The following is a 19,402-nucleotide window of genomic DNA, read 5'->3' on the forward strand; positions in this document are numbered from 1 at the left end:
GTGTGATCGACCCAGCAGCCAAAAAGTTTTTCTTTTTCCTGCATTCGCTCCATTCGAAAAACCGAAGTCCTTAAAGCTGTAGGCGCCCCCTGCCTCCATACGGGCTGCTGGCTGCTGTGGGTCCACGTCACACAAAAAGGACAAAGTGTGGCTTTTCACTCTTTGATAGGCTCTTTTATGTCTCGTGTCCACTTAACGCTTCGGGCGTGTTTGGCGTCCTCTCGCTGCCTTTTATTTCACCTCACTCTCCCGCCAGGGTGCTTGAAAGCCCCCCGCAGGTTAGCAAAGCATATCAGTCACCAGGGACAAAAGGAACCTATAAAATAACAAGGAATCAAATGACTCCTCGTTTCCTTTTCCATTTGGTACGCTTGTTTTTAGTTTGTCACCTGATGGCGCCAATCTACATTTAGTACGACCTTTACGATGACATGCTGGCTACACCAAAGAGACACGTACGTGCTGACATGGGAAAATGTCAAGAATGATCACGACGTTTGGTGCAAACACCTTGGGGGACCGATAAGCACTTATATACACAATCCCAGCAAAACGGCTTCAAACAGCATCTTTGCTGGGGCATGCCCATACGTCGTACGTCTCCTCAGTTTTCCACATGACTAGACCACCACTACCTGTGACGGAATGGAGTTTGAATCCGTCATCTCGTCTATTGGCTAACGAGTCCAACAAGTGCAGGGTTGATGACCAATTAGCATTTTGTGCTAAAATCCAACCTTTGGAAAATGCAACCTGAAACGGGAAAGCCAGTCCAGGAAGTGATGGAGTAACGTGCATGCGTGGCGGAAGTAAACACTGATTTGGATTTTGTGATTTTGGCTCCAGGCAGCTCGAGGAGAACTTGCGGCCATGTCTGACATTTTGATTTTTAGACTGTTTACATTTCTACTTTTCTACATTTCATTTTTTCAGGATTATTCTGGCAAACACAGCTGACAGTTTTTTTTACTACGGATTTTTTTTAACAGTGCACACCTTTTGAGGACGTTTAGGTCCGATATACACAACCTGACTCTCCAGTAGATCGGATACAGATTGGATCACATCTACACTCACATTTGAAAAAAAATTGAAATTGGACCGTTCATGCTTAAATGAAAATATGAAAGATACGAGTCAAAACATGGGAATTGTGTGAACGTAGCCGAGCACCCAATTGTTGGAGAAGGAGATGTTTCATTGCCAGGCCGGGCTGCCCAGTTGTGGCACGCGGACCTGGGAACGTGAGCTCCTAAGTACACGTTGCTATGCTGAAATAGATGTAAGACTGCAGCATCAAAAGCTTCGAAAAAAACCACATCCTTGAAGATGGCGTCCCATTTCTCCCTGCTGTTCTAGTATCTACTTCTTTGATGAGCATGCGCTTTTTAACCTCCTCCTAAATTTGAGTTTTGGCGCCTGCCGTTCTGCTGCTGGTCCAAGATGATGCCATGTTCTTGTGATTGCGGTCTGGTAGGTTCAGGCACTCAAACTCCAGACTATTTGACATAAGAACAAACTGAAAAAAAGATGGAGACAACCTTCCCGCTTCATTTGCTGCAAAATACGAGAACATGCTTACATGCATGGCGATAAAGAGTCTGGGGTGTGTGCGTGTGGGGGGCTCAGTTTAGTGGTGTCATCGGGGGGGGGGGCGTTGCGGCTGGCTTTAAAAATAGTCACACAGGAGAGAAGCTGCAGAGCTCGGCTTTAATATCGCTCAAGTGAGATGTGCTGACAGCCAACGTCGTCCACAGTCTTCCCTGATACTCCTGGGGGGGAGTGGGGGGGGGGGGGCGCTAGTCTATTATGGATCGGAACAGAACACACAATAAATAAAACTCCGTAAAGCTCCCTCCCTATCATTAAATGTGTTCGCCCGTTCTGTCCATGTTTGTGTTGGCACATCAGCCCCCCCCCACCCCCCCATTTCCCTCATTGCCACCGTTTCCCCATCGGCCAGGAGGAAACTACAATCCTGTCAATATAAAGGAGTCGCCGCATGAAGGTTTATGTGCTCTGCCGCGGATAGCGCCATTTAACTGTTCTTTTCACTTCCGAGCAGAGTCAATTGAATCGATCGGTTGAAGCGACTCGGGTGCCCCAAGCTAGCTTCCGAGGCGTGGAATTGGATGGAAGCGTAATGGGGTATGATTTTGTGTATTATTATTATTTTTGGCCATTTATCTTTCCCATCATTAGCCTTTAACCATTTATTTAGCTGAATGCAACTCAAAGGTAATTAGAGGAAATAATTACCATTGAGGGCAGTCGCTAAATTGAGTAGTTTAAAGGGACAGATTGACCAAAAATGTCAACATTTGTCACAATTCAAAGTTCAACTTTTTTCACTCAATTTTTTTTACTCAACTAGCTGAAGCCCGTAGCCTTCGCGTTATGTCGTAAACAAAGAATAATAGGACTGCAACTGTGACTATAGGGGTGTTATCTCATGTCTACAGTGCTCTAATAATGATACAAACCATATTTCGAAAGAAGGGAACAGGTTTTCTGTGGTCTAACTGCAACAATATTCTGTTCCTACTTCACCAAATTCACTTATCACGCTCGGTTCTGGAAGCAACTAACCGCAATAAGCAATATAGCAACCCCAGACGAGCTAGCAGTCTAGCTCGGGTGGCTGTGACGAGGAACCCCCTGCTGACTATAAATCCAATATTTCAAATACAGTAGTCTTTGTGTATTTCACCTTACAGGCTCCGCTTATGAAAGATGATCAGCTTCATTGTCTTATTCCTCACGCGTTACCCGCAGGCCAGAGTCGTTCCACCTTTTTAACAGTTTGTATTTTTAAAATATAGATGAGCTGCTTCCTCAGCCGTGGCCTGGCGCTCACGCATGCGAGTCACTGCTTCCCCATCAGACCATTAAGCAGACGCAGGAACGGAATGGAGGATCGGGCTAAAAAAAGAAGCAATTACAGGAAGAACAAATATTAATGGAAGTTAAGAAGTGACGAACAAACCCAATTATGACATTAGCCAAGCAATTTAGAGGAGCTCTGCAAGAAAAGGGAATCCTGTTGAAATGGACCGGCGGTCTCTCTGCATTAACAACAGCATTAATTCCACAGCGTGGGAGAAGAATGGAGCAAATACGCCTATTAAGTTCCTTTCTAAAGAAGGAGGGAGATATTTAGTGTATAATGTGATGGGATGGCGGAGGCGGGGGCCGACATTGTCTTAATTACAAAACAGGCTGCCGACTGTCGGTCCAAATGGCGTTATTGTCCTATTGTATGCGCGGAGCCACAATACAAGGACAAACAGTAAACCAGACCCTGGGTCTTCCATGGGGGCTGGTGGCCGTCTGGAAAATGACATATCGCCATAATAAGACGTACGGACGGGGCAGTCGGGTGTGCTGAGACGCTTTGTGCTGTTTTTGCACATTTCATCCCACCTACTGTATCTTCACTGTCAACTTGCATCCTTCAGCCCAAACTGCTGCTGTGTGCTCCCAGAGGGGGCGCGGGGGCCTTGACAGCCTGGCCAATCAGCAGCACCCCGAGGCCAGTTGAAAGCCCTTCTGGCATGCCCAAGGCGGGCAGGCTCCAACCAATCAGTTAAAGGCCGGGCTTGAAAGGGGGGCCGTGTTTGGCTCTGGGAGCCGCTCAGGCTGCCAATGAGAGTCCAGAGGGGAGTCAGACTGGTTCAGAGCGAGGCTGCCAGTGAGGTCGGAGTGGTTGAGGGCGGACTGACAGTTATTTAGTGAGAAGCTGAGCTTTGTGTCACCACAACAGCGCTCAGCCTTTGTACGACTGGGCCGCCGCTAATGGGACTGTCACCTTCTAATTGTCCGACTGGGAACACTGCGAGTGACACGCCCTCACGCAAGCCACGCTGCTTGGAAAAATCACACCCCCACCCTCCCAAAAAAACCTCTTTGTTCAAGCTTCAATTCCTAAAATGCGTCATCCTTCACATCCTTCCTCGCTATATTTCCAGGACCAGACTGTCCTGGTTCATGGTTCATATTGTGAGACCTGCAGCAACATGCACTTCGTAATTAGAATATATTAGGTGCAGAGTACCACACAGTATGTATATTATTATGTATATTATGTATGTATCATGAAAAGAAAACACAGCTTATCAAAATGAATGAGGACGTTAACTCAATCGCCTACAAAACGTATTACTGAGCTAAATAAACATGAGCTAACAAAAACAAGAAATTATGCAGCAAACAATTACGCAGCAACAAATATGTACACTTAGCCTAGCACTAACAACATTATTAAACCTCCCGCCACGCATTTACGCACACCATTAACAGTTGTGAACAAGGACGAGGTGAAAGGAGGAATAGAAAGCAGCGTTGGAAAAAGCCATGCGGGTCTCCATCTGCATTGTACGGCTCACGACTATGGTGCATTCAAGGACAGGCCAATAAAGTGGCCGTCACGACCCCCCCAAAACACATTATTGGTGAACCATAAATAACATAAAGAAGCAAAACTGTGGGCTTTCTGACATACTTTATATGTCAATTATGCAATTATAATAACCTCTGGACGGCAGAGGAGAAGCTGTAGGCGTCCATGTTGTAATATGCAACATGTGGTACACAGAAAGATGACACGCTAGGACTTTTTAAACTTTTGATGAAATGAATGCTGTCAGACCCTGCAATAAACCATGCAATAAACCGTGCAATAAACCCGTGGCTCGGTCAACATGTATACAGCTGCTTATAGTGAATAGAACTTCTGGATTTGTATTGCCTTGATTTTGCACTTGATCTGCTTTGTGCTATATTCTCGTGTGCTCTTCTACTTTCAATGCCGTAAACCTGGAATTTCTAAATAGGGCATGTCACATCTAACAGTACCCTAAAACCACTACGATAGCGTCAGAACAGCATCGTATTTCCTTTGTCACACACGTTGTCAGTCTCCCTCTTTTTTTCTGTCTCGCTTGTTGTTTTTCGTCTCGAGGCAAACGAGCGTTCCTCGTCATTACACAAACCTCACGCTATAGAGCCGCAAATTCACAGCTCAACTACGGTCGTCACGGCACCACAGCTCTCATTTAGCATGTAATGTAAATGATAATAAATCTTCAACATTAAACAATGCACAATAGAATCATGAATTATACGTCATTTTTCATACAAGGCACACAGAACTATGAACAACTTCTTTGCTGTATGTAACTCCCAGTGCTAGGCGCTAATGTAGCCACTTCCCCGACGGCAATTAGCGTACCTCATTTTGGAGACCGAGGGCCCAGCTAGACGTCATTGATGTGGTAAATGAACGTCTTATCAGGAAAAGGCAGGTTTCTATTGGAATATCTACAGAAATGTATTTTTTCCTCAGCCAATCCATCCAGCGTTCAGCATTCACTCCTGTGGCCCAAAAATGCCACACGCTCGTTTGAAAAAGGCTAATTGATCATTAGGGACCACTCGGGAAATTCTTTCAATAGAAGGGAGCTCTGTTAATTAAAGGTCGCAATACAATTGACCTTCCTCGGACGCAGCGTTTGTACAGTGGATTCTTCACCTGACAAAGCCAAAAACGACATTTATTTTGACATCTGAGGAAGTGGAGTGGATATCTCAGAAGCCTTGAGCAGCGGAATGTGGTATTATTTTTCACTAAATAACTCTTCATAAAAATAGAATGATAAGACGGATGCCAGGGTACAGAAGTGAGTTGCAGGAAAAGTACTTCATAGTATGTCGGTTTGGAAGAAGCTGCTTCATTAAATGATACGACTATCACACAAGGCTCAGCATCAACAGTGAAGAGGAACTTAAGGTTTGGAGCCTCTTTGGTAGAAAGGTAAAGACGGAGCCTTTTGCGGAGTGTCTGGACTGTTAGGACCTGCAAAAAACCCTTAGTATGTCTTTTTGGAAGAAGATGCTTCAACTGAAAGCTTCATTAAATGATACCACAAGGCCACCAGGCTCAGCATCAACAGTGAAGAGGAACTTAAGGTTTGGAGCCTCTTTGGTAGAAAGGTGAAGAAGGAGCCTTTGGCGGAGTGTCTGGACTGTTAGGACCTTCCAAAAGTGTCCAAGTGGCCTTTGGAGAGGAAGGTTTGATGGGCAGACAGGAGTTTACATCATATACTCAAGTGGAGGGACAGCCTGTTGCGCAATTCAACCAATAAGTGGTGTAACCGTAGAGCCGTATTCTGCTGTTAGACTTAGTCACTTCTTGTCTGTACTGAGCACCACTAAGAAGTACAGGTACGTACATCTAAAAAGTATCAGGAAATGTTCAATATTTCAGAATATGAAACCCATATTTTGTACAGATTCTGGAGGGAAACATTTGTGCCTCTCCAGTCTTCCTCCAGACTTTGGGACCTTGGTTTTCCAAATGAAATGAAGAGTCTATCCCAAATGAGCTGGAGTCTATCCCAGCCGCAGTCGTTAGTTCCCTGGACAGATCGGTCTTTGTGATCGATTTGACTGATTGCAAAGGCAGGAAACTCAAAGACAACGGCGTGAAAGACGTAGAAACACCGGACAGTCTTGAACATCTGATGAGAAACATTTGTGGTATCCAAGCGTAAATGGTTCTTTGGACTGACTCCACGGCAAGGCCTCGCCTGGCATGCAGGCAGAAACTGGCTGGAAAACCACCCTGGTAAGGATATAATCATATTTCCAACATCCTTATTTGGCTCCAGTTGTTCACACGGATGCATAGACGTAAAAATAGGAAGCAAAAAGGGAATCTGCCGAGTGGAAATCCAACTTCCAACATAGAAAGGGGAATGAAGGAGTTTCTATTTCTCAGTGAGGGCATCACAGTCTGGTTCCTTCTCTCGCCCTCCATCTTATGTGTGTTTTTGTTCCCGTGCTTTAGAGCAAAATCTGCCCTCATGCCAGCACTCTTGGGAAAGGCGATTTCTGTAATGCGGCAATGTAAGCCTCCATGTACAAATGGGCGTAAGGGACTTTGTGTGGGTATTTGTGTGTGCGCTAGAAATGCCAGCAGAAAAGCCGCATGTCTGTCTGGGTGACTGATAAGAAGCGGCCAGAGCAGCAGCAGCGGAAGCAGCGGAAGCCGAAGCAAGAAAACAACCTTAGCGAGGTGTTGGCCGTGCATCCGGTTAGGACAGTTAATCGTTCCCCTAAACACAATCTCCCAAATTGGCCTAATGGAGAAGCTGCTCATCAACAACAGCAGCAACGCGGCAACCGTAACAGTATGCCTTCCATGCCTTCCAGGGACACGTTCCTATTTGAATTGTCCTCAGCTGGCTCCAATCATAAAGGGGTACGTATAAAGCTGTCACCAAAACTGCTTCTCCCAAAAATATAGGCAATCAGCTCTCACTTGCACCTACAGGGGCGTGTGTGTGACCACAGAACCACAGAACAGAGATCCTTAAAATGAATACAGAACATCCCAGTGTAGCACAGCAGGTTCAAAAGATGAGAACTGATGAGAACATCCTTTTTTTGGTTTACAACCAATTCTTTCATTCCTTTGCTATTTCTTATTTTCATGTCTTCAAATATTTGTATTGCACCTGCTAGCGACCTGCTCAACCCCAAATGTTCCACACATATACTGTATTTCTGGCAAGATGTAACCCATATGAAAGAACTCCATTTGAAACGCTTCTATGCTAGGACTACGTTATGCTAGCCATAGCATTTCAGTATGTGGAATCAAACTATGGAATGGATTGAGTAAGGAAATCAAACAATGCACAACGATGAGCCAATTCAAGAAACAATACAAGCAGTTGATGTTTGCTAAATACAAGGATGAAGAGTCTTGAACCAGTCATGATGTGCTATATATATCACTATATTGACACGCACTGTGGTACCCATTATGGCATTGGATGCTCATATCACCCAGTACTTCAGTACAAAAAAAAAACAAAAAACACCTTAAACTGTATTATGGAAAGCAGGAAGTGAACAAATGTAACAGTTAGTGATTGTAAAAGTACCAGATGGAGGGGTAAGATTTAATAAGCTTTGCTTCTTCCTACTCCTTTTGGACATGTGGAACTGGGAACTGATTATGGGATGCACTCAATTGGAATCTGATGCATGTTCAAATGAAATAAAACCATTACCATTACCATTACCATTACCATTACCATTACCATTACCATTACCATTACCATTACCATTACCATTACCATTACCACTACCATTACCATGACCATGTTTTCAGGCTGATAAATATCATGGAACTCAAGGACGCTATACGATGCGTTTGCTTTATTGTCAACTTTTATTACATGGAAAAAAAACCCTCACAGCAAATGAACAAACATTCATTTCCCGAGAGTTTGTGCTCCCTAAAGTTGGCAAATGTGGGCGTTTTGATAACTCCAGTAATTAATGTCAGTGGTCTATTATAAGAGATGAACTGAGATGTGAAAAATACTCCACTACTAACAGGAGCCGAGAGAACGAGCTCTTGAGTAATCCTTCGATGTATTCCTCCGAGACCCCGCATGACTGGCATATGTACGCCTTCTGTTCTCGCTAAATGGGGCACATCTTCCGCCATTATGACTTATATCTCCAACAGTTTTATATGTTTTTCTCTGACTCCTTGGCAGTAGACTCATTGGAAGACGCTGTGAATGATATGTCATATAATATCTTATATTATACAATGTATAAACTGTAATATTTGGTGAGATTTGTGTCTCAGGACACATAAAAACTGTTTTTATTCAATCACATAATAATCCCTCATAGAAACCTCTAATAAAAACAAGGTCTACTGTTGCTGCAGTAACCCACGGCAGGCTAAAACTCAACTCTGGACTTCCTGTCTGCCCGCCACTCAGCTCCCCACGGCAACACATTTAAAGCAACACACCAGCTGGGGTGTTAGTTCATGTCTAGAAGGTTCTGGAAGGTTTTCTTTGCTGTAACTGAGGAATCCTACTTGACATGAATTATCACATATTTAGAAATTCCGACCGACTCAGGGTCAATAAAATACGTTTCCAGTCAGAAAAATGGCTTCAGTTCAAAGGAAGTTTATTTTGACCAAAAATGTATGAGGCCGTGAATGCTGAATGACAAATATGTCGGTATCTGATATATACGTAGGTACAAAGTAGGTACAAAGCAGGTACAAAGTAGGTACAAACTAAGCCAAAAGCATTAATCCGATTGAGGAGCTGGGAACGCCCCCTGCAGGCATCCGCCGAAAGAGAAAACAACTGTAGAATAGCATAAACCGAAATGATTTGAAAATATGTCACTCACTCTGACAAGCATATGCGGGAAGGGCCCTCTGGAATTCTCAGGAACGTTGATGGGTGGGATGACCCAGTCCCTCTTCTGTCGTCTTAGGCCATTAGCATAGGAACTTCTCTGATGCTTGCGGGCAAACTTGATGACTCTGGGCTGGGAGTCCCACACTCTTGATAGCATTTCTTCGATTCCAACCTGGAGACAAAAACCCAAAATATGCTATCAGATGTGTCAACATACGGTGTATAGAGTACTAGAGTACCACATATTTATATTTCAAAGACGTTATTATTTTGCAAATGTTCAAGAAGACAATCTAAAATATCTGGTGTCACAAAACATTTTTTGTTTTATGAGACTCTTGGCAACATAGCTAAGCAGCCTGGGGGGGGCGGGGGGTCAAAGGTGGTCTGCTTTTGCATCTTTCAGGTAGACAATGGTACGTATCTAGCGGTTAGCATGCTACACAGATCTGGTTTGTAATCTGGAAAAACATGAACTTTAGGTTCATTTGCCTTGAAATAAGATATGGAAATAAATGTTACCAAAATGGACATTTTCATTTTTTTAAAGTTAAAAATATACATAACATTTATTTTTCATTTGCAGCATGATTTGCAGCAACAACATGATTATTATGTTTTTTGATGGATGGATGGATGGAGATGGATGGATGGCGATGGATGGATGGATGGATGGGTGGATGGATGGATAGATGGAGATGGATGGATAGAGGTGGATAGATGAATGGAGATGGATGGATGGATGGATGGAGATAGGTGGATAGAAATGGATAGATGGAGATGGGTGGATGAGATGAATGGATGGATAGAGATGAATAGATGGATGGATGGAGATGGGTGGATAGAGATGGATAGATGGATGAGATGGATGGAGATGAGTGGATGGATGGATAGAGATGGATAGATGGAGATGGATGGATGAGATGAATGGATGGATGGATAGAGATGATAGATGGATGGAGATGGAGGGATGGATAAAGATGGATAGATGGATGGCTAGATGATCAGTGTAGCTGTGAAAGCAACCCCCCAAAGCAGGGAACTATTTGTTCATGTTCCCATGATATCACGTGCCGCTTGCACCAAAAGATGATATTGTCATCGGGTGAAATGAGGTTTAGGATGCTGGGGAAATGTATTTTTTATTGTATTATCTTCTATGGTGTCCTCCCTTGTAAGATGTTTGTATTGGTGTAATCCACCTAATCCTATTGTTGTCTTTCACAATACACACACACACACACACACACACACACAAAACCTGATCTATTTTGGCACCTGAAGCACAGTAGAAATGTTCCTGCGTATCCCAACAGGAAGACACTGAGAACAACACAGTCATACGTGATTACAGGTCGCAGGTGTACACACGTCCCGTCCAGGTATACATGTTTACCTGGGAGGGAGCCAGGCTATAAGCTCCCCGAGCAAACAAGGAATACGCTTCATCTGTTCTTTAACACCTCACACCTTTGCAGTTGACAGAACTGGAACCCGAGCTCACTGCAGGCCGACTCTGGACCGGCAGGGAGGGGTTTGGATGGAGCTGGACAGCAGCACAATGTGGGGACTGGGGGGGGGTATGTTTGGGGCAGGGGGACCAGATGTGTTTCCCTGATAAGATAGCTCTTTTCCAGCGCCAATCAACCAAAGCACTCGCAGGTCCTGACTGGCACGAGGCGAGCAGCCAACAGCAGCAGGTAGAAGGATTGTGTTTGTTCACACTCTTTGCCTGGGCTCATTGCAGCCAATTGAAATCTGAATGGAATCGGACATATTGGAAAAAAACCCAAAACAGTACATCACTCGCTCCAGCTGATGAGAGGGAATGGTCTTGCCTGTCTATCACGGTCTCCTACTTGGACCGTTAAAAACCCAGACAACGCATGATCCTTCTTTCTCCTATGGCGTCCGCTATGACAGTGGGCGGGTTCTATTCGGCAGGTTCTGTTCTGTACAGAAAAAGGGGCTGATGAAAGACTGCCATGTCAGGGAAAGACCACCAAAAAATCAGAAGTATGAGATATCTTGGCGTATCTTGGTTCCGGTGGTCTGAAGAGACCACTACAAAAGGCAGAGGGGCCGATTTCTTCTTCTGGTCAGGAGGCCGCAGGAGAACATTAGAAGAAACATTTAGCCCAGAGCTCTGAAAGCCTGTGATTGAATTCTGTCTGACATGGTTAGAATCCATTTTTGCTAACCTTCTCCTGGTGTGTAGGTCATATTTCTTCTCTTAATTGGAGATTAACGAACACAAAACGGGAGGTGAATTTGACTTCCCTGAGGCCTTTAGTAGATTGTGGAGAATTTCATCTCACCGTTTTAGCTGTGGTGCTGCTTTGGAGGTCGGGAGAACCGGGATGTGGAGGCGTCAGGGACACCTCGCCTGTTGGCCTTGGAGGCCCCCTTTGAGCAGACCCATGTACGCAGAGACACCACACGTATGTGACACGACTTCTCGCTACAAATAAGCTGATTTCCGACTGCACCCGAACGTGACATCATGTGCAACCTAGCATGTTTTGCTCCGCTTTGATGCTCTGCAGTTCTTAAGTCAGCATGCTTTGCTAATCCTGTGATGAAGGCTGCATGGTGATCCTTCAATCAGAAGTAAGAATGAATATACCAAACGACCTGACGACTGACTACCTGCTGGATGCTAGCAGCGTGCTGACTTCACTAACGCGTTTGAAACAATGCTTTACAAACGAAGCCAAAGACAAATGACAACGAGAGGTTGGCCAGGCGACACCAAACCAAACATATAGACTCCGTGGTCATGGTATCAGGGTATCAGCTGGGGCGTCACGGGGCAGTGAAGCAGGCATTAGCTGCCCATTCCCCCCGAGGGATTCCAGCAAGATGCGGCGTGCTCAGTCAAAATCCTCGAGTAATTGCAGAATGTGCTGCTATGGACTATTTCCAGTCATGTGGAGGCTGTAAGCATAATTGTGTGTGAAAGCATTCTTCTTCACTCTGCTACGACATATTGTATGCATTGACACGTTTGTATGTGTCGCGGTGTGTTCGCGGTGTGTTCGTGGGCTCGTGCGGGCACGCCATGGAGTCGTGAGCGTGTCCCTCGTGTACCTCGGCCTCGGAAAGCCAGAGGCGGCCAGGGCCAGCTGGCAGCTCTCCGCTGGCGGACACATTGCACGTTCTGCAAGCCTGAAGCCCCTCAAGCTGTGGAGCTGACATCTGGAAGTTTTCAGTTGGACAAACAGGCAGAACAATTCCATATGAGCATTCTGTACTTTGGAATATTTCATCCAGGTCTTTGATAGCTACGTTTTGTCGTCGGTTGTAGTACAATTTCCCCTTGCTGAAGTTCAGTGTGAACATACCCTCCCAAGAGATGCTTTGAAGAAACCGTAGTGAAGAATAAAATCAAAGAAATGACGTGTTTTAAATAGACAAGACACACATGGAATCCCATAAACGCTTCCTATCGCAGCAAGCGCCACACTTCCACCTTGCAGACATTTGTTTCCAGTGACCTGCGAGTGTGCGGGGGCTCAGCGAGCAGCCAGCCAGCTCCGGTTGTAATCTACCTTGAACAGGTGAGACTATCCTGAACAGAGTGTGGTAAAAATGCAAATGAAATAAGCACTAAAAACCTGTTCGGGAGGCAGTGGTTTTGAGATGCATTGGTGCATAACTAATGGTCTCTAAGCTGCTGGGGGACGCCAGCCAAAGTGCCGTGAAATCAGAATGGCTTGGAGAGCACTCAATGAGAAGCCCTACCTGTGTGAGGCGTGATAGCAATAGAGAGCGTAAACACAGCAGAAGCGCGTCCAGGCCAAATACGCGCTTTTAGACACTGGAAAACCAACATTACAGCTCAGCTATTTCCTGTCGCTCAAACACGTGAGCAGGCGTTATTAAAAGCAAATGAACGCGCCTGCTGGAGTCTAGCGTGACATTGACATTATGTCTCAGCTTTTGGCGCTTTCTTGAGCTGCTATGCTAATGTGATGTTGCCATGTTGCAGAAGAAAAGAAAGAGAAGATGTTCTACCGTCTGCAAAATAAGCTCATTTTCACATGAATAAAGAACATACAAACGTGCTAAAAGGTTGCCCCGATATTGCAGTCATGGGCATATCTAGGCCCCCACTTTGGGAATACAGTTATTGTATTAGTTTGGAGATTTTTTTATTATGATTAAAATCACAAGCGCGCATTAGGCCCGCTAGCAACGAACCAGAATAGAAGAGAAATGATAATGGCGCTGGCATTAGCGGGTGTATAGGAAGTGTGGCATTGCGTTGCTGCACGCTTGCTAATGATGTTTTGAAAACAAGAGGCTTGTCTGTACTTCTTCATCAGCGGAGAAAAAGATGCATCTCACTTGGAAACCACAAGCTAAATAGGGCGGACATTTTTTAGGCCAACAAACATGAGGAGAATAACACCGGTTAGCATGCTACAAATGACAGTCAATAGGAATCAACGTTTGGCCCAAATATTCATATCAATTTACAATCATGATGTTGTTACGTTATAGTCCCCGGGGGTGCGGTGCGGCGCGGCCCGGGACTATTTAGTGGCAGTTTAAAATATTCTAAGAATAAAGTCATAATATCATGAAAACAAAAAAGAATAATAAAAAATACAAAAAATCTGCAATAAAAAGTAATGCAAGGAGAAAATCTTCATTAATCAACATAATAATAATAATAATAACAGATTTTATATAGTGCTATTCAAGGCACCCAATGCGCTTCCCAATGAAGCGGACCCATTCCTCACCCCCCTTTCACTGGTGGCGGTAGCTACATCTGTATCCACAGCTGGCCTGGCAGAAACTGCCAATGTGCGCCTACGGCCTCTCTGACCAGCACCAAACACTCATTCACATGCACCTGGGGGGGCACCGGTGGGGGCCTTGCCCAGGGACACAAATGATGGAACCGCCAATCTGATTTCTGGACGACCTGCTGGACCTCCTGAGCCGCCGCCATCCGAGTAACGCACGTCGTCACTGACAACATTGCGTGATATCTACATAGGTTGCTGGAGACCACGTAAAAGTGGCCCCCACATGCTTTGATATTTCAGTATGTGGCCCTTAGTGGAAAAGCTGTGGATACTTTTCACACTGTCTCGGTTTTGCGACACCGGGGCCCAGTCAGGGGCCCTTGGAATTGTCCGAACTTTTCCCTCCTCTCCCCCATCCGTGGTCCCATAGGACCAAGGACCAAGGACCAAGGACCAAGGACATGTACCCATATAGCCACCCTTACAGGAAACACTTCATTCTATGTCATGGCGTCTATATCTATTTCAGTGTGATGAGGACCCAGCGTTGCTTTTGCTGATTTGGGAAACAATGTGATGACATAATAAACGTTCTCTCCAATGGAGTACCTTCGTCAGGGGTAAAGTGTGGGCGTGTCCAGGTGGCGCCAGCTTAACGGTGGTCTCCCAGATGTGGGGGTCAAAGAGCTCCCGGGCCGTCACCATGAACTGGACGGGCTCTGACAGGTTGGAAAACTCCTGCTCGGCGTACACCGTCCCATCAGGCCTCACGCCGAAGTTGGGCTCGCTGCTAACAAAGCCCACCTCTCTGCTGTGCTGGCAGTCCTCGAACTTGACTGTGGAGAGACACGGAGAGAGAGAGGTTACAGAATTAAAGAACATGAAAGTGAGATTTACTCCATGAGGGTTTTGCAAATCCTTGACACATTTTAAGATGAACCTGCAGCCATCAAAACATATCTGGAGATATCTCATCCCCTTTGCTGTCACTTATGAGTCCTCCCTTTGACATCTCTGGCAAAATGAACTGCTTATCTTTTTTCTGAAGCGCATACACGGGGGAGCCTTATTCTCTTTTGTATCCTTTCCCCCCCAAACTAGACAGATAGCCATGTCAAAACAGAATTTCTCTCAACTTCTCCCGGGAACGTAAGCAGTCGCTCCAAAAGATAGGAGGCTGCCTGGCCCAATCCCAAATCACTCTGGTGGAATTTTCCCACGTTGCTCCATCACCGTTTTTCAAAACAATACTGTATTCATTCATAAATTTGTGGTTGAATATGTCTATTCGTTCCAAAATACACAAAATGCCTCAATGAAGTATTTTCAAGCATAAAAATGGCTACATAACTTCAAATACAAAGAAGATGCGCTGGTCCCAAACTGTCAGTTATGTAATACTGATGAGGAAGTACTGCACAGAAACCCAAAGTTTAAAAAAGTACCCCCCCCCCGATGCTAACCTGTGACTCTATATTACGTCTTATTTTCTTTATTTTGATTTGAATGTGTTATATTGGCTAACTTGAACATGAACGTGACTATAGGGGTGTTGTTTTATGTCTACAGGGCTCTAATATTTTTTTGTGGATTTCGAGGATGTAAGCAGGTTTTCTATGAAAACATTCCATTTATAAATAAGGAATCTTCTCACAGTTGGCTGTGGAACCAACGACCCGCGATAAACGACGATTACGCTACCATTTCCTGCTCGGCCAAATGGACATCCTGTTGCTTTGAGGCACGTGGGAAGCCGCTTTTGGTGTTTTGGTGCATCTTTCCATTTGAGAAGACCGATGACCGAACCTCCAGTGACAGCTGACAAGAGAAGGAACTACTGTAGGTCTCTCTGTTCTCTTCCAGCAAGACTTTGTTCAAGATTAGGGATGCGTCTGTTTGTCAGTTGATCCAAAAGAGGCATTAGCGCCAAAGTCGGGGCTCCCAAGTTTTCCCACACTAATCTCATCTAAGCACGTCTTTATGAAACCGGCTTTATGCACCGGGAACAGTCATGCTTCAGCAGAAAAGGGGCTTCCCGCAACTGTTCCGACTAAACGACAGCATGGATTTAGTGGGGAGTCGGCGATGGAGCCGGAGCCGCCATTGATGAAGGCGTGTCCACGGCGGAAACATTGCAGACGTATGAACACGAGAGCAGATATTCTAGTGACAGCTGACACGAATACGCAGACCGAGAACAAAGCGACAGCATCCCAGACAGCACAATTCCATCCCGGTGCCAAATTGAATCAACAGTCGATGCATCATCATCATCATCATCAGCCCATCACACGAGTCGCAGCATGGCGCAACGGCACGCGTGCGGAGAATGAACGATGGCTGAACGATGGCTGTTTGCAGCTCGCCTGCCGCGTTCAGACGCCCGGACGCCAAGTTGAAACGCATGCGCTGTGATCATATCTCAAAGTCTGGCTGCTGATAAGAAGACAAATTGATTTCATAAATCACTCAGGCATTTGAGCTCCTGTTACGAGCGTGGCAGAGTGATTTTTCAAAAATCCAGACTGAAGAATTTTACACAGCGGCTTTTTATCAAGCCATCTTTTTAATTTATGGCTCAGCTTCCTGTCAAAGTAGCACCCAAACAACAGGCTAATAAAAGGACTCTTCGCCGCCGAGGCACCTCTGCGCCCAACGAACGGCGCTGCTGTGAAATGCGGTGTGTGGCTCCGTCTTTGTATTTCCACGAAAACAAGCCGTGGCGCTGAACAATGTCCTGACGCCATTACCGCTTGGCTTCATGCCAGGCAAAAAGCGGTAGGCGATTTAACAACAGGTTGCGACAAGATAACAAAGACCTGCTAAAACTGTGATGGCAGGCATGTATTATGGAAATGGCTTCCATTTACTTGAAGCCAGCGGGCTAATTGTTGTCAGCCAGGCAGGTCTCTTGTGGTGCTGCCCGAGGGGGGGGGGGCGAGGACACGTGCCACTTTCGCTTTTCATGTGAGTCGGTGTTCCTGTGTCGGAACGTGCGGAGGAGTTTGACAACTGAGCCGCTGCATATATTGTCATTTTACTCTTGATTCCATAATCACGCCAACAAGGTCTCAAGGGGTCCTGGAAAACCACCAGGGTTCATTATCTGGCATGCAAACCTTAATCTGGTTCATGAAAACAGGGAGTTTTGGATCCTTAGACAAGGGAACCAGGGTTGTTTTTCCGGGGGGGGGGGGGGGGGTGAGTACTTGACCCTGGTTTTATTCATTTGCTATTTATGTCCTCGGGGATGGCAGCAACGGTGCTTGCCAACTGTCAGATTGAAATAATAATCATAAATATTGATAATAATAGAGCACACTAAACAGTCTCAACAAGACAATTCCTATACGAGAAGATAATTGCATGCAGTCTGAACATAGCTAGCAGCTATGCTAACACACACCAGACATTTTTTCCCATCTGTGACTTATAGTCGGTGCTAATGCTGCTATGTTTATTCATACACACTGATGTGAACCAGCGAGTGGACATTACCATCGGCAGCCACAAGAGGGCACTCTAAGCTAGCGACAGCTACACTTTATGCTGCCATTCAACAATGTGGAATGAGATCGGGAGCTTGGTGAACTCGCTGACTGGTACCCTGCTTGTTGGACGTGCTGGCTTGTTATGTTAGCATTCCCAGGTGTGCTCCCTCTTTTTTGACTGATCACCTGATCGTGTCGTCAACAATGTGGAATGAGATCGGGAGCTCGGTGAACTCGCTGACTGGTACCCTGCTTGTTGGACGTGCTGGCTTGTTATGTTAGCCTTCCCAGGTGTGCTCCCTCTTTTTTGACTGATCACCTGATCGTGTCGTCAACAATGTGGAATGAGATCGGGAGCTCGGTGAACTCGCTGACTGGTACCCTGCTTGTTGGACGTGCTGGCTTGTTATGTTAGCCTTCCCAGGTGTGCTCCCTCTTTTTTGACTGATCACCTGATCGTGTCGTCAACAATGTGGAATGAGATCGGGAGCTCGGTGAAATCGCTGACTGGTACCCTGCTTGTTGGACGTGCTGGCTTGTTATGTTAGCCTTCCCAGGTGTGCTCCCTCTTTTTTGACTGATCACCTGATCGTGTCGTCAGCTTTGTAGGTGATTCTACTGTGAGGACTCACTTCTTTTAGTGAGTGGCACATCAACAACAATACGCGTACACGCCAATATCTTGCATTCCAACAGAAATATTTGCTGATTTTTCTGCACATGAAATTCCTAATAGGCCAGCATCTGAAGTGTATGGTCGTGTCTGTTTGCGAACATTGTCATGCGTGTCTCTGCGACCCACGGCATCATCTGACAGGCTGCTGAGGGTGTTGTCATTCTGCTTGGTTACTCAGGCCTCCACACACGGCAAAGAACATGGAGCCCAACAGAGCGGCTAGCATAGCGCGGGTGGGGCTAACATGGAGTGGCCAGACAGCTATGACGGCCAACCTCCAAATAGAACAACATGCTCTTGCACCGCATTGCCCAGTCGCCCGTGTTGCCCACCCAATATTCAAGTTCCCGCCTCCCAAATGTCTCCATCCACAGATTGACCACCTTGATGGACCGCTACTGCTGAAAAAGACCACACAGAAGAACTGATTGCTACAAAACACCTCAAAGAGCCAAAGAACTGTTCTCATTGGATCTTATCAGGTTCTGCAGTACAAGAGTGGTGGTAGAAATATGAACGTTTATTGCAGTCAGTTAATAACCAGCGTATGAGAAGCACCCAAACTGTCCTCGGGTTGGTTTTTTTTTCCAAGCATGCACGCATATATCAACTACGAGAGTTCAGGGTTATGCACTCACTCACTGTCAAGGAGTTATTGATTTCAGCACGTTTAGTTGAAGTGTGGATGAGCATAACAATAACGCCATATTGCTAAGTAAACAGCTGCTCCGGTGCTTAGCTAGCAGCCAATGGAAGTCATAACTGGTGCACAGCCAAGGTTGAAGCTGGGACAGACAACAGCGCATCTCATGGCAAAATGAAGTGACGTAAAATACTGACTTCATTTGATCATAACTCACTCACCACTCATACCACGAGTGTGGAATTGCCATGACCATAATTCCATTGGGAAACGTCACCAGCAAGCTTCACTCATTTGTGTGGCAGGATTTATTTAATTACATTAAGACTCAGCCCGAGTCATTAAATCCCAAAGGTTACAATTCAGCCATCCCCAATTGGACAAAACGGCCCACGAAGCCCCCCCCCCCATGCCAGCACCGACCCAGCATGCTCTTTACGTCCTTCAGCTTCCTCCAAGCCTGGGAGTGAAGGTACTTATTATACCTGCGGGTGGTCCTCACAACCACTGCTTTTAGTCAGAGTTAATGCAAATTGAATGCATCGTAAGCGTTAAGAAGCACAGAACGAGAGTATACAGTATAATAA

At 45.6% G+C, this 19,402-nt stretch overlaps 1 protein-coding gene across 3 annotated transcripts in view; it reads right to left on the minus strand.

Annotated features, from left to right (window-relative positions):
* LOC131135265 (cadherin-4) overlaps window positions 1-19,402 on the minus strand; it is a 141,174-nt gene that overhangs the window by 38,347 nt on the left and 83,425 nt on the right. For all 3 annotated transcript variants that reach the window (XM_058081086.2, XM_058081085.2, XM_078794465.1), the window contains 2 exons: window positions 14,615-14,841; window positions 9,235-9,417 (listed from right to left, as the gene is read on the minus strand). In XM_058081086.2, coding sequence (XP_057937069.2) covers window positions 9,235-9,417; window positions 14,615-14,841 — 410 coding nt within the window. The remainder of the gene's footprint in view (window positions 1-9,234; window positions 9,418-14,614; window positions 14,842-19,402) is intronic.

Source organism: Doryrhamphus excisus, linkage group LG11, assembly GCF_037039965.1.
Source record: "Doryrhamphus excisus strain RoL-2023G ecotype Guam linkage group LG11, RoL_Dexc_Guam_v1.1, whole genome shotgun sequence".
NCBI classification, from domain to species: Eukaryota; Metazoa; Chordata; class Actinopteri; order Syngnathiformes; family Syngnathidae; genus Doryrhamphus; species Doryrhamphus excisus.